Source organism: Dipodomys merriami, unplaced genomic scaffold, assembly GCF_024711535.1.
Source record: "Dipodomys merriami isolate MVZ:Mamm:240054 unplaced genomic scaffold, mDipMer1.0.p SCAF_5, whole genome shotgun sequence".
NCBI lineage: Eukaryota > Metazoa > Chordata > Mammalia > Rodentia > Heteromyidae > Dipodomys > Dipodomys merriami.
Genome location: NW_027206068.1, coordinates 25,642,879 through 25,658,945, shown reverse-complemented (window position 1 = coordinate 25,658,945; position 16,067 = coordinate 25,642,879). Strand labels below are relative to the sequence as shown.

The 16,067-nt window shown below is 39.3% G+C and overlaps 1 protein-coding gene across 1 annotated transcript in view; it reads right to left on the bottom strand.

The window, feature by feature from the left end:
- The window catches only part of Slc26a3 (solute carrier family 26 member 3), a 41,179-nt gene that overhangs the window by 15,849 nt on the left and 9,263 nt on the right, over positions 1-16,067 (bottom strand). The window contains exons 2-11 of the mRNA XM_069996227.1: positions 14,995-15,212; positions 14,347-14,486; positions 12,710-12,820; positions 12,292-12,461; positions 10,525-10,689; positions 8,186-8,338; positions 7,717-7,799; positions 2,325-2,472; positions 2,098-2,211; positions 1,917-1,994 (exon numbers count right to left, since the gene is read on the bottom strand). Of these exons, the coding sequence (XP_069852328.1) occupies positions 1,917-1,994; positions 2,098-2,211; positions 2,325-2,472; positions 7,717-7,799; positions 8,186-8,338; positions 10,525-10,689; positions 12,292-12,461; positions 12,710-12,820; positions 14,347-14,486; positions 14,995-15,125 (1,293 nt within the window). The 5' untranslated portion in view covers positions 15,126-15,212. The remainder of the gene's footprint in view (positions 1-1,916; positions 1,995-2,097; positions 2,212-2,324; positions 2,473-7,716; positions 7,800-8,185; positions 8,339-10,524; positions 10,690-12,291; positions 12,462-12,709; positions 12,821-14,346; positions 14,487-14,994; positions 15,213-16,067) is intronic.

The following is a 16,067-nucleotide window of genomic DNA, read 5'->3' as shown; positions in this document are numbered from 1 at the left end:
TATCTCAAATTAACCACCTGAAAACAGGAAGTGATGCTGTGGCTTCAGTGGTAGAGTGCTAGCCTTGAGCTGAAGAACTCAGGAACAGCCCCCAGGCCCAGAGTTCAAGTCCCACGACTGACCAAAAAAAAAAATTATTCTAAGAATAAAGCTGGGTACTTGTAATCCTACTCTGGAGGCTGAGGGTCCCAGTTTGAAGAGTTTGTGAGACTCTTCTCTCCAATTAACCAGCAAAAAGACGGAAGTGAATGTATGGCCCAAGTGGCAGAGAGCCAATGTTGAGCAAAAAAGCTAAGGCCTTGAGTTCAAGCCCCAGGACTGGCACAGAAAAATGAAGTAATAGTAGTATTCCAAGAATGGATAGATGAACTGATGAATTAATATTCTCCAAGCCAGTACTAACACCTTAAACAGGGCCCCTTAAGAAGTGTCAATGTTGACACCTTTGAATGGTGACTTCATTGAGGGGTCTAGATTATAAACCCAACTGCCATACCTATCCGGCTTCCAGTTCTTACATGCTAGAATGCCATAATTGAGCTTGTGGGACTTCTCATGGTTGAGGTAAGTAGCATACAAATACTTGTTTGAATTCTAACACAATGGAGGGAATCTCCTCCACCTGCCCTTTGAACCAATTCATTCTGTATGGAACAAGACATTTGGACAGCTATTACTTTCACATTATGAAAGCACAGTGTATAAAGAAAACCAAACATACCTTATATTTTCATACCTTGAACAATGTTTAGCTAACTTGGGTATTTTGAATCTTCACAAGTAACTCTGTGTGTGTGTATGTGTGCGTGCTGGTCTTGGTGTTTGAACTCAGAGATTGTGTGCTGTCTCTGAGCTTTTTTTTCCCCCTCAAGACTAGCATGTTGAACTATAGCTTGGCTTGGCAGCTTTTTGGTGATTAATTGAAAATAAGAGTCTCATAGACTTCCCTGGCTTCAAACTGTGATCTTTAGATCTCAGTCTCTTGAGTAGCTTGGATTCTAGGCATGAGCCACTGGTTCCTAACTTCACAAATAACTCGCATAATTTATTATCTAAGCAGCAAATTCGATTCCCCAACAGACTAAAAATCACTTTGGGAGAAATATAGTCTTTAGTAACTTTAAAAAGAAAATGGTATATAAATGAATACCAGTTTAAAAATACAGAGAATTCAGTAAGACTTGTAGCACAGTAAGACTTGTTCTTATGTTTATCATCATCAGGTTTCTTGAAGATTCAATGTTTTCCAGGATCTGCAATATATATATATATATATATATATATATATATATGTGTGTGTGTGTGTATATGTATATGTATATATACATATACATACATATATATATGTATGATTTGGATGCACAGCAACTTATAATGCATTAAATTAGACCCTTACAGTTATAGACAGAGAAGTCCGAGGGTCAGGAGGACAGGCCTGTGTCCTCCTGTTTGCTCCCATCCTGTAGGCTGATAGTGTTGGTTTTGGAGTCAAACCAGACCTCTAGGAGTGGCTGGGAGGAGTATTCCTAACAAATCTGTGGCTGGTAGCACCACTCTCTGTATTAGATAGAGAGCCTGATTACCTTGACCTTGAGGAAAAATCTTACTTCAGTCATTCCAGGTTGAAGCTGCAAAGCCAGAGCACCCTCCTATTTAAGCATTAATTATATTCCGAGCCACGGACATGCAGAACCCAGAGTAGATAAGGTAGTTGGGCCATCTGCATTCCTCACATTCATACAACACTGCCAAAAAAAAGGCAATATTTTTGGCCCATAGAATATTGAGTAAAGAGAGTACCTGAGATTTCATCATTACTTCATTTTTCCTTGTTTAGGCTCTCAAAATTAGAAAGCCAGGGTCTTTGATTTCTCACCCCAAGGAGACAGATGTAATGCAGAAGAGAGGAGGGCTACCTTTTGTAGTGGTTGTAGAAGAAATCCAATGGCTACAATGACAATCAACACGATGACACCGGAGACAATCCCAGCGACCTGGGAAGACCAAACAATGCTCATGACAATGGGCGCTTGACCTCACTTGGATTTGCTAGTTATCAATGCTAGGATGATGGGGGTAGTAAAGACACCAAAATACCTGTGTTTTCCCTCCAGTACTTTCCTGAACTCCTGATCTGGAGAGGGCTGTACTCCCTGCAAATCCTTGGAATGATCCAGCGAATATATTATTCATTCCCAAAGCTATTAACTCCTGACAGGAAAACAAAAAATGTTCTTACAAGCATCTGCATTTTCATATAGAAGAATATGATATGCACAAGATATTCAAATTGCCTGTAGACACAGCATAGGTTGTATTCTTACCTGATTGCCATCAATCGGATAATCGTACTTGAGGGAATACACACTGGCTACCGAGAAGGCTACTGCAAAGGCCACAATAGCAATGCCGAAGCAGTCTCCTATGGTGTCTTGGAAAACCTGTGCATCAGGTGTAATAGGGGGATGAAATCTGAAATTGAAATTTAGCAAATCCAAATGTTATCAAACTTGTGTGTAAAATCCTTTTTACTGGGCAAGTCAATGAATGTCCTAGTGAGAGACACAACTATGTGACACAACTCGGACCTGTGTCTTACCTTGGAGTTTGACTTATAAGAACTTAGTCCCTGGGACTGGGAAGGTGGCTCAGTGGTAGAGCGCTTGCCTTGCATGCCTGAGGCCCTGGGTTCGATTCCTCAGCACCACATAAGCAAAAAGAAAAAAGCCAGAAGTGGCGTTGTGGCTCAAGTGGTAGAGCGCTAGCCTTGAGCTGAAGTGCAAAGGACAGTGCCCAGGTCTAGAGTTCAGGCCCCACGAACAGACCCAAAAAAAAGAGAACTTGGCTTTTTTAAGTGGGGGAAATCTATGCTACCTAGATGTCATAAAAGAGTTTAAATCCAGTCCAATGATAATGATACACTGGATTTACCATGTGGGTTCACCAACATTATGATTGTACAATTATATCCTTATAACTTCATGTTTTCTGTTGAGTTCATTGCAGAGTATCACCCACAAAGACGTTATAGTTATCTGTAGATGGAGGCTCTTTGTGCAAACACAATTCTAAGATAAGGAAAGTAAAATAAAGCCTTCTCTCCATTGATAATATAACCTTTCAAGGAAAAGCCCCACCAAACAGGTAGGCCTTGGACTTTACCCCGCACTTCACAGATCTGCTGGAGTCAGCCATAGCCCCATGGAGAGTGGCTTTCATTTAAAATAATCGAGTGGTAGAGGAACTTGAACTTGACAACGGATATACACTTCAGGGCTCTCACAAAGTGAGAGTAGTTAAATATATTTCCAAGTTTCATTATAAAAGGTGTCCATCTAGCCAGGTGCCAAGAGCTCATGCCTTTAATCCTGCCTACTCAGGAGGCTGAGATCTGAGGATCCTGGTTCAAAGCCAACCTGGGCAGAAAAGTTCATGAGACTCTTATCTACAATGAACCACTCAGAAAAAGCAGGAAGTGGCACTATGGCTCAAGTGGTAGAGAGCTTAGCCTTCAGCCCAGAGAGGCTCAGGGACAGTGTCCAGGCCCTGAGTTCAAGCCCTAGGACCTGCAAAAAATATATTGTCTGTCTCAAACTCATCTTAATTTACTAAAATGTTCAGCTCCTATAAACACCTGCATCAGACCTAATGTTTGTTCAAAGTAGGCCAATTGTATATAGCCCACTTTTACTACATTGCTGTTCTATGTGTTATACACAGCTTTGATCATGAATTTTCAGCTCTAGTTTATTATTTTTTTTTTCTGTGCTGGTACTGGCCCTTAAACTGGCCTTGCACGTCCACTTGGCTTCTTCACTCACAGCTCATACTCAACTTGAGCTACGCTTTCAATTGGGCATTTTGCTGGTTATTGGAGATAAAAGTTTCTTCAACTTTTCTTCCAAGGTTGGCTTTGAACCAGGATCCTCAGAGCTCAGCTTCCTGAGTAGCTAGGATTACAGTGTGAGCCTCCTTTAAGCTCTAGTTTTGAAGAAATACTATGCTTCTACATTCTGCTGACACCATAAATTGGCAAGTTAGCTAAAAATATTGTTTTGTTTTGTTTTTAAAACACATCTTTCAGCGATACAATTAGTGTTGTATTTTATAGCAAAATAGCTAGAACCCTACTATTAGTCTTTACTTTTGACTTCTGAACACCACAGAATGGTCTGATGGAGACTTCATTTTCTGCTTCTGCTTCTGCTTCTCATTACCCTGAGCCTCAGTTTCCTCATTTGTAAAGGAGGCTAATAACACCTGTTCTGTTTTTCTTACAGTTTATATGAGGGTCAAATAAAATAATGTGTGACTGTTTGACCCCGTGAACTTTGAAGTATCTGCTCACTGTTACTGTAGGGTGTCCATGTAATCTAAGTGTATCCTCCATGTTTCCTTTTCTATCTCAAGTGGCACTTCCTCTGGGTCCTTATTTATATTTAGTGTGCTCGATATCACAAAATAATTTCTAAGGTGGCATATGCACAATAGCAGATTAGCAGTAATCAATAATCATTATCTTCTGGCAATATTTATTTTGCAATCACCAGAAATTTAACATACCTATTTGATCATCATTTAGAAAAAAACATAATGTAAAAAAGCACACCGCCAGGCCCTGGTGGCCCATGCCTATTATACTAGCTACTCAGTAGTGTAAGATCTGAGGATTGTGGTTCTAAGCCAGCCCTGGCAGAAAAGTTCATGAGACTTCTATCTCTGATTAACCAGCAAAAATCTGGAACTGGAGGTATGGCTCAAGTGGCAGAAGGTCAACCGTAAGTGAAAAAGTTCAGCAAGAGCACGAGGCCCTGAGTTCAAGTCCCAATGCCAGTTCAAAAAAAACATATCAAATGTCTTGTTACTTAGGCAGTAAATTAGTAATAGTAGTAAAGTGATTTAAACACTAATTATAGGATAGGCTCTCTGAATCTTTTAAGAATTCCATCTAAGAGCTATTCTTTTTAGCCCCATTTTTACAACTAAGTCCACTGAGGTACTGAGGTCAGTCATTTGCTGAGGGTCAGGAAGTGAGTCTGAAGTCAAGCGAGGACACTGTGCTTCTAGAATCCATGACTTAGCTACTAGGTCCTACTGCCTCTCTGCAGTGTCATGAGAAAATATGAACTAGCTACTTCCCAGCCCCACACACCTGGAGACAGGCCCGCTGATAGGAGTGTATTTACTAAATAAATTCTCTAGGATTATCACTCAGTGATCTTAAGCTTAACATTTATTGTCAAAATCCTTTGGCTTCTGACAAGATCCTCTTTGATTTTTCATGTTGTTTTTCTGGCGAAGTTTATGCCTTAGACCTTTAAATATAATGTAATCATTTGAAACTTTCAGGATGGAGGGAAGCACTAGAAGTAGACAAGAGTTTCAGCCTAGTTTCTGCTTCACAAGTTCTTAAATTTAAAAATAATGTTTGCAGTGCATTAAGTGGAACACACAAAGATCTGAAGAGAAATTTCCTTTTGCTTTTAAACCATTCACAAGGAAGAAGAGCTGCGGCTCAAGTAGTAGAGCACTAACTAACCTTGTGCAAAAAGAAAATGCTAAGAAACAGAGCCCAAGCCCCGAGTTCAAACTCCAGGACTGGTTAAAAAAAATAAATCTAAACCATTCACAAATCTGCTTGTGGTATGTGTATGCGTGTGTGTGTGTGTGTGTGTGTGTGTGAGAGAGAGAGAGAGAGAGAGAGAGAGAGAGAGAGAAAGAGAGGAAAGAAGGAAGGAAGAAAGGAAGGAAGGAAGGAAGGAAGGAAGGAAAGAAGGGAAAGAAGAAAGAAAGAAAGAAAGAAAGAAAGAAAGGAAGGAAGAAAGAAAGAAAGAAAGAAGGAAAGAAAGAAGGAAAGAAAGACAGGAAGAAAGAAAGAAAGAAAGAAAGAAAGAAAGAAAGAGAAGAAAGAAAGAAGGAAGGAAGGAAGAAAGAAAGAAAGAAAAGAAAGAAAGAGAAGGAAGGAGGGAAGGAAGGAGGGAAGGAAGGAAGGAAGGAAGAAAGAAAGAAAGAAAAGAACGAAAGAGAAGGAAGGAAGGAAGGAAGGAAGAACTGAGACCTAAATTCAGGTCCCCATTTCCTAGCTCAGCATTTGTATTTGGAATCCTACTACTTGAGCCATGCCTCCACTTCTTATATATCTGCTTTTAAAGGGAATTTGGTTTAACACCACCGGGGTTTGAACTCAGGCCTTCACATTTGATAGGCGAGCGCTATACCACTTGAACTATTCGCCCAGTCCTTTTTTTGTTATTTTTTAGCGTCTCAAATTTTTATCTGAGCCAGTTTCAGTCCTCCTACCTATTCCTCCTAGGTAGCTGGAATCACAGGTATGCGTCACTGTGTTCAGCTGATTGATTGAGATATGGGTCTTGCTAACTTTTTTTTTTTTCTGTTTATGTGGTACTGAGAAATCGAATTTGGGGCTTCGTGCATGCTAGACAAGCACTCTACCACTAAGTCACATTCCCAACTCTCTTGCTAACTTTTTGTCCAAGCTAGCCTCTAACTTTGATTCACCTATTTTCTGCCTCCTGAGTATCTGGGATTACAGACATGAGCCACTGTGCCTGACTTGAGTATATTCAATAGTAATTTAATAATATGATTTAGCAAATTTATACAGCATAGGCAGCATTTTATTGTTTGGATCTTCATATTGACATGTTTTCTTAAGGATTTTACTGGTTTTCAGTGATTCATATAATACTAAACAGAAATGATGGAATTAATATGCTCATAAGCTTTTTGAGAAATTAGAGTAAGATGGTGAATTTCATCATGTGGTACACAGCATCTAGAAAAACTTTTGTCTATAGTTTTGTTTGTAGAGCATTTTTAAGACTATATGTGTGTGTGTGTGTGTGTGTGTGTGTGTGTGTGTGTGTGTGTGTGTGTGTGTGTGTGTTGATGTCTGGAATTCTCCTGGTGAAGAACAGCCTTCCTTCCTTCCTTCCTTCCTTCCTTCCTTCCTTCCTTCCTTCCTTCCTTCCTTCCTTCCTTCCTTCCTTCCTTCCTTCTTGCCTGCCTGCCTGCTTGCCTTCCTCTCTCCCTCCTTCCTTCCTCTCTACAGGGCAACTCCCTTCGTTGGTAAATAAGTTGCAAGAGACTGATCTATCTATAGTAAGAAGAGAGAGGAGGCAGAACTCCCTTCTCAAACTCCCTTCTCAATCCACTAAATGTAATGCAAGACATTTTCAAATTTCTTAAACAAACTAGGCTTCCCATCCTTTGATGGTAGTTAAAGAGGCTTTGGCTTTGTTTTGAATTTGCTCATGGGAAAGGACAGAGCGTCCCTATCTGGGTTGCTGAAGCGGTGTACCTTCAGTATCTCTTTTGAACTTTTGGAACTTGGCTCCAGTAACCTCAAACAAAGCACTACTACTGTTTACAGTAATTTATGCACAAGGAAATCTGATTTCAGCTGATGCTTCTTTATAAGCAGGAGTGATTTATTGAGCCTATTCTTCTGCTTTCCCTACTTTCCCAAGTTTGCCTTTTGTGTGAGTTCTTGCTTGTCTACATTTGTGAGTTGTTCCATGGGAGAAACTTCCTGATATTAACATCATTCTTTGCAGCTGCTTCCTTGAGAGACGGAGCCTCCTTTATGCATGCAAGGTGCCAAGGGTTACTGAGCTGGGCTGGATGTGTCCTGTAAGTACTACTCACTGCTCTCTGCTCAGTGCTGAGAGACACCAGTACCTGAGACACACTTACCCACTTTTCATCTCTCCCACCACAGACACGTTGAACCTGTGTTCAAAGTCAAAGCCGTACGATACACCTGTTGCAATGACGGTCTGCAAGGTAGCAAAATGCCCAACTGTGAGATGCAATCAAGGATACTTTGACACAAACATACCACAGCCCAAACCCACCTTAGCTTCCTGAAAGAATAATTTCTAGCTTGAATGTTTATTTAATTTTTTTAAAAAAGAAGTCCAGGGTAATTCTAGTTTGCTATTGAGATGGGAAGCCTTCAGCTCTAATTCAAATGAATCAATCTATTGTCTGATGTCACTTCACCCTCCTGTGACATGGAAAGAAAAAAACCCAACTCATAATAGGAAGTTATTCAATTTTGGCTGAAGAGAAAAATCATACTAAAACCTGATTTATGCATGGTGAAGGGCTTTTAACATAAAGACATTGGATTGTGAAACCCGTTCCTGAGATGGTCAGTTACCATGATGAGCTCGATGGGAATAGGCACTGGGAGTTTGCTTTTGTAGCGCTGATTTATTTCTTTAACCAGAAATACAACCAACAGGATAATCACGGATGTAACAAGGTCTGCAATATTAGTCTTCTGTATTTGGGTGAATACAGATTCTAGAACCTACAAGTTAACAAACAAAAAAAAATTATCAAAGTCCTATATTAGTACATAATGTGGATACAAATACCTCCAAGAAGATGAAAATAAAAACAAAAGGACTAGCATAGATTATTGCAATTCTGCTTCCATGAACGATGAGTTCTGAAATTGTAGTGCTGAGCGCGGTGATATGACAAGGGGGAATTAGCAGTGTAGGTGCTTCTGTCATTTTGGGGCAGAAGTTCTCTGGCTAGTGTCAAATTCTGTGGAAAACTTTTCCTGATTTTACAACACATCTCTTCTGTCCTAGATCTCTTTGCCATTGTTTTATTTTACAACCATTACTGCTATTTTGCCCAGTGAATAACTTTCAATCTCAGACTTTTTTTTTTTTTTTTTTTTTTGTCAGTCATAGGGCCTGAACTCTGGGCCTGGGCGCTGTCCCTCAGTTCCGCTCTACTACTTGAGCCACAGTGCCATTTCTGGCTTTCTTTGCTTATGTGGTGCTAAGGAATTGAGCTCAGGGCCTCATGCTGGAAAGCACTCTACCACTGAGCCACCTTCCCAGCCCATAGTCTCAGATTTTTTTAAAAAGCATCCATTCCTTTACATTCTGGTCTTTCAAATATCTAGACCCTTTACATTTTGTATCTGATTCTCCAGGTTGCTTCTGGAAACTGGTTTCTTGAATTGTACTATGCTGTTTTTCTGTTTGAAGTGGGTTAAGTACTATATCAGGGAACCAAGACAGCTCAAGTAGGCCCAAACTAGGTTCCAGAAGAAGCCCCTATTCCTACAGTAGCTCCGGACCAGATGAGAAAGCAACTTCTATCTCACACTCACAATACTTGTCTTGACACAGTGCTGAGCACACTACTAGTTGTGAAACAAAATAATGTAAGGCCATTAAATGAGAATGAGGTCCCCACAGACTGTATCAAACTCATTGGACTCCCTCATGCCAAAGACATAACCAAGCCAAAACTTTAAGGAAGCAGATATGGCCCCCAAACACAAAAGGTTTCTTTCCTCTTATTACAAAACAAGAGATTCTAGTATGAACTAGCCTATAAACACTTTAACTCATGATGGCAAGAAGAAAGAGAAGTTAGAAATAACCTGCATTAACCAAATTTTTTCCTATTGGTCTGTTTTCTGATTGCAAACTTACCAAGTCTATCATCTTACTATTTTCCAGTGGGATTTGAGATCAAATCAGCTCATTTATGATGGTGACAGGGAATGGTGAAATCAATGCCCGAAGTTTAATCCATCTTCTCAAAATTGAGAAATTGGCCAAAAGTACTCTGCACATATTTTAATTTGGCCTAAAGTTTCTGCTGCCTAAACAGAATGTAACTTACTTATGAAACAAACAACTGACACAGCCAGTCACAAATGTGCAGCTGTTCAAACCACATCCAAATGAACTGTAATGGGTACTGCTGTCTCTGTCCCTCACTTCTGTTTTCTCTCTATCACTTCTTTTACTCCCACTGTAAATGTAATCAGGCCTTGTTGTGGAGTGAAATATTTTGAACTCTATTGCTAGATTCTACAGTTGGAAATAACGCCAACTAAAATCTGCAAAACTAGTTACCTTGTAATTTTTTCTCTTAAGCCTTCTATTTTTCATCTTCTAGAGAAATTGAAGATCATTTCCCTATCTACCTAGTGGCTAATTTACTTTTTGAGAAATAGGAAAACATCAGAAGCTAATGACCAATTGTATTTTTCAAAATAGGATTTTGGGAAAAAATTTAAAACTTAAAACAAATAGCAAAGGTTTGACTGATATACTTTGATTATATATTTCCTCTTTGAAAATACTTGAGTCAACTTTAAGAGAAGTGTATCTTCATCTCTGTTTTTCTTTTCAAATCTTTTACTCATGTAACTCAAATTCAGAATGCATTGGTTTCTTAGAAATCATAGGTGATCCCCTCAGCAAACAGAAATTCTCCAAAAAATACAATAGTGAGTTTCATTTGTACTGGGAATTCAAGGTGGTGCTCTACCATTTGTACCTTAGCTCCATTTCTGGCTTTTTGATGTTTGATTGGAAATTACAGACTCATAGACTTTTCTGCCCAGGGTTAAGTGCAAACTGTGATCCTCAGATCTCAGCCTCCTGAGTAGCTAGGATTACAGCTGTGAGCTATCAGTGTCCAACTGTTTCAATAGTTTTAAGGGAATGGAATACTCACTTTGAAAATTGAGAATGGGTCGGTGTGTGCTGGGACTGTCAGCTGCAGCATGAATTTGAGTTGGGAAACTAAAACATGAATGGCAGCCGCAGTAGTGAAGCCACTGATTAGGGACTCAGATAAGTAGATGACTACAAAGCCAATCTGCAAGACCCCCAGAGCCAACTGGAAGGAGAAGACAAAAGCCTTTGTTAGGGTAGATTAGGAATACATCTCTGCAAACCAAAGCAGGAGCAATTGGAATGATTCAAAATGTAATGTTTAGCTTTCAAGTGCATACCTTGAAGAAGCTGAGGTGTCTGCCTCCTGGAACACCTCCCATTCAGATTCACCTCTCTTCTCCTCCCATTCCACTCCCCCCAGGTTGAATTTTACACAATGTTCAAATAAGCCATAAGTCCAATATGCCCCCACAAAGTATTAGACTTAGACCTCCCCTTTTATTTTTAGGTCTGGTGATTGTTTTTTAAGGACCCACCATGAGCTCTTTATAGCAGGATCTTATCTATCATCAGCCCTCATACATTTGCAGATGTCATTTTATGTTATACTTTCTAACTGCCCTGGCATGCATGGGGTGAGTGCCCATTCATATTCCAGCAAATGACTTGTTTGGGTTGAATCACATGACTGCATATTCAATATCAGAAATGCTTAGTCCTAGCTGGCGTACAAGAGTGGATAATTCCCCCCTCCAAAGTATCTGCATTTTGCAGTAAATTGAACTGAGTGGTTTCTCCATCCCTGGGCACTTGGCCTCTCTTTCCCCTCTTGTGTCCAAAGTACAGACAGAACTGTGGCTGTGCAAAGAGCAGTTGATTTCCTTTCTGTACTTGGATGTAGAAATGAATTAGAAACCAGTGACCCAATGGTTTGTCAATAGGACACACACTTATATCCAGGAAAACAAGTGGCACTATGGCTCAAAGTAGTAGAGTGCTAGCCTTTAGCAAAAAGAGCTCTACCACTTTGAGCCACAGCACCACCTCCTGTTTTCTGGTGGTTTATTGGAAATAAGAGTCTCATGGTCTTTCCTGTCTGGGCTGGCTTTGAACTGTGATCCTCAGATCTCAGTTCTCTGAGTAGCTTGGATTACAGGTGTGATCCACCAGCACCCAATGGGCAACACCCTTTAAAGACTATGATATTTTCCTTATTCAAGATGGTGTCAATATTGTGTCTTGGGAGTAAGACTTTGGAGCCACCATAATACTCTTAAGTTTACTCTACATCTTAAATTAGATAACTGCAATACCCCTTACCTTCCAACTACATTCTAGTTGTTGGGGAATTAGAGAAGAAAATAATCCAAACCCATTAGTGTCAATACTACCTGTGGATAGTTATGTTTTATGACTGTATCAGTTCCAAGGTGTTTTATTAAATTTGGTATTTCATCTCTTATCACATAGGCCTCCTGTGATTTAGACTTTCCTTTGACTTAAACTCCATTCATTCATTTCACAATGTGGATCTGCTCTTTATCCTCACTTCTAATGTTGTGGTAAGTGATCTTAAAAAAAATACTTCTCACAGGCAAACATTCATTCATTTCGCAATGTGGATCTGCTCCTTACCCTCACTTCTAATGTTGCGGTAAGTGATCTTAAAAAAAATACTTCTCACAGGCAAACAAAGGAATGATAAACCAAAAAGAAGATAAGAAGAGTGGCTGGGGAAAGAGAGAGAGAAAAAAACCAACCCAGAAATATCTTTACCACTCAGGACAAGTAGATCTCAGCAGTGATTATATGAGAAAGTGCTCACCTGGATGATTCCAGAAAGGACTGTGACAGACGCAGCCACCATTATCTTCTTCTCCTCCAGTAATGACTCATTACTCATTGAGCTATTAGTCAATTCCATATTGGTACTTGCATCTGGGACCATTCTTGTAACCACTGCTCCAACCATCATACTGAGAACTGGAAATGGACCTGATTGACAGAGAGCAATTGTGGTTAGTATGTGCCTTCCTGAAGCAAAGCTGTCTTTCAACCACAGGGTAGCATATAAAAAGAGTGTCATGCATAGTCTAGCCCTTTCCCCCCAAATCCCAGATCCTTACAGGAAACAATGACTCTTCCAATGGCTATGCACAATTTGGAATCCATACAATATGTAGCTATATAATTCACTTTAAGAAAAGCAACAAAGGTGTGAATCAGTCCAGTAACTGACTTACCCACAGATATGTGTCTTGAAGTGCCCAAGAAAAAGTAAGTTATGACTGGGAAAAAGGCTGCATACAACCCATAGCGTGGAGGGATGTTGACCAGCAGAGCAAATGCTAAACCTATAACACAAGCAAGGGAATCATAGAAATTCTCATTAGATTATTCTGGTATTTAAGATTGCACATTTAAAAGCAATTTTTAATTAAATGTATAAAAGATACATATAAAAACGGAAACTATAAAACTCTGAGAAGAACAATGCTGTAAATTTTTGTGACTTTGGATTACACAATAGTTTCTTAGAAATGACACAGCATACACAGTCAAAAAATAGATAAGACTTTATCAAAATTTAAGAAAACTGTATTCAAAGTACACTATCAGGGGTTACATTGTCAAAAAAGAAATGTACTCATTACCTGACTTATGTAACTATAACCCCTCTGTATATTGCCATTATAATAACAATAAAAGTTTATAAAAAGTACAAAGTATACTATTAAGAAAGTGAAATGACAGCTCATAGAATGGAAGAAAATGTCTGCAAGTATTCATTGGATAAGAGTTTAGAATCCAGAATATATAAATAATCCTTGCAACTTCACAAGAAAAAGACAACCCAATTTTTAAAAGAGCAAAAAGGCCTGGAGATGTTGCTCAATAGTAGAGCTTGCTTGGCATATGTGCAGGGCCTTGGGTTCAATTACACACACGCACACACACACACACACACACACACACACACACACACGACAGGATTTAAATGGCCATTCCCCCCAATAATAAAATAAAAGATGTATGATATTAAACATTATGAATATTGAGAAATGTGAATTCTCTCACACTGCTACTGGGCACAGAATGCTGGTGGCTACTTTAGAAAATAATTAGGCAGTACTGCAAGTGAATAAACAGAGTTACTGTATGACCCAACAATTCTACTCCTAGAGATAGAACCAACTGATTGAAATATAGGTTTACACCACAAGTTGGAAACAATTGCTCATAATACTGTTGCTCATAATATCATAATAGCCTCCACATTAAAACAATTCAAATGTCCAGAAAGTGTGGCTATTAATGCATTATCTACACAATGTACCACAATATGGATGAGCCTGAAGGGCAGCATCATGCTAGGAGAAAGGAATCAAACACTGAGTTCTACATATTGTACAATTGCATGTATATTAAACACCCAGAATAGGGAAAGCCACAGAGACAGATAGACGTTAACAGGAGGAAGGGAGGTGGCAATGTAAAATGTCTGTCAGTAGGCAAAGGATTTTTGTTTGCTTGTTTTTGTTTTTGTGTTTTGGTGAGGGGATATATATATATATATGAAAATATTATGGAATTAGTGGGGTTGGATACACAACTTCCTGAATATACTAAAAAATACAATTGTAAACATCAGAGGAGTAGAGTTATAGCTTAGTGGTAGAATGCATGCCCAGCCTGTGAGATCCTGGGGTTGCTCCTGAGCACAAGATAATCAACAAAACCAAGAACTCTAGCCTGAATTTTATGGCATGTAAGTATTCCTAAGAAAAGTGAAGAAAAGGAAGGGAAAGGAGAAAAGAAAGAGAAGGGAAGAGAGGAGAAGGGAAGAAAGGAGAGGAGAAAAGAAAGAAGAAAATGCTACCTTGAAGTACAGCCACCAGCCCAGTGCTGATTCCAGAAACAATGTCGCTGAGCAACCATTCCTTTATCCGGTATGCAGGTAGCCAAGATGCTATGGGGAATAAAGACAGGGCAATTCTCTTGACCTTTTGTGGGGAACACCTGAAAATATTGAAAGCCACAGGTCAGGCAATTAATATTAAATTTTAAGTTTAGTACCCGATCGTGGGTGGAAAATTGGTAAAGATAAGAACAAATTACAGATTAAACTAGCAGTTTTACTCCCACTAGCATTCATCTCTTTGCCCACGTCAACTCTTCCTGGTCACCACAAAAGGATTTGTTTAAAGAAAAATGCCAGCTTTTCTTTACCCATAATAATTAGAACATATTTGTCATCCTCAGCTGAACTGTGCAGCACTTCAAAGAAGAAGTTGCCTGTGTCTTTGTCTGTGAGCTGACCAATTTGGAAAGCCTGTATTGATAGCTGAGATGGTATTTGTTTAAAACACCTGAGTTTTCTAACTCAGGCATGGAGTTGGAAACTGAAAGATGAAATGATTTCTTGGGCTATGGAGTAGAGCCAGAAAGGAGAGCTTGAAAGCTAGGACATTTAGGAAAACAGGACTTTATTCCTCATGCCAGTATCTTAAAAAATAATAATTCTTACCTACAACACAGTTTGAGATGATCTAGAAATGTCTTGTGATGTCTGTGTTTCTTCTTATGTTCTTCTCCAAAAGTGTTTAACGAATACACTGGCCTGGCCACCACATACTGATTCCCGATGGGTTCGATCATTTTGCTTTCTCTGGCAGGGGTGGTGAGTGGAAGACCTTTGAAACTATGTGGTGAACCCTTCTTCTTGCCTTTAGCAGGTTAAAATGCCTGGAACCAAACAGAGCTTGCTTCTTAAATAACTCAGAGATAATGTGATGCAATTTACAGATGAGTGAGCTCGAACTGAATGTTACCACCTTTTGAGATCAAAAGAGGCAGGATTAAGGGACCTAGATTGTATTTTGTGACAGTGATATCACTTTTTCCTCCAATGAGCTGGACACAGCTCCTCTGGGCAAGTAAACAAGAGCTTTTATTTTATTTTTTTTAAAGATTGCCAAAAAGCAATAAAAAAAATTGACTCAGTTTGCTAATCAGTGAGTCTATTTTCTACTGAACAAAGTGAGATCATCCTGAGTTTTTTTTTTTTTCTGGAAATATTTCCAAAGCTATGGCATTGGAGTACCAGGAGAGATGCAAGTCTCCATTGCCTACAACTTCAATACAACTTCTGTAAGCTGGCACAGTTTACCCATCAGACTTTAACAAATAATAACTTATAAGATGCCGTTAATTTGTGAAATTCAAAAGATATTGCCAACTTTTTCCCTGTTGTTTGTGGGATTTTAGTGCTTTACAATTGATACTTGTAGAAACCATGTACAGCTAATCATGACTTGGTTACATAGTACATGATAAACAAGATCTTTTTGGCAGAAACATCATGGGCAAGTTTTAACCCCTAAGAGCTTCATCCATACAATTGAGATAGCAATATCCAGTGATTGTGAACTTAAAAGAGAATATTCTCAAAGCAGCTACCATTATGTCTAGCACACTATAGGCATTCACCAAGGGGTATTATTATTATTATTATTATTATTATTATTATTGTCGGTCATGGGTCCTGAACTCTGGGCCTGGGCTGGGCTCTGTCCCTCAGCTCTTCAGCTAAAGGTTAGC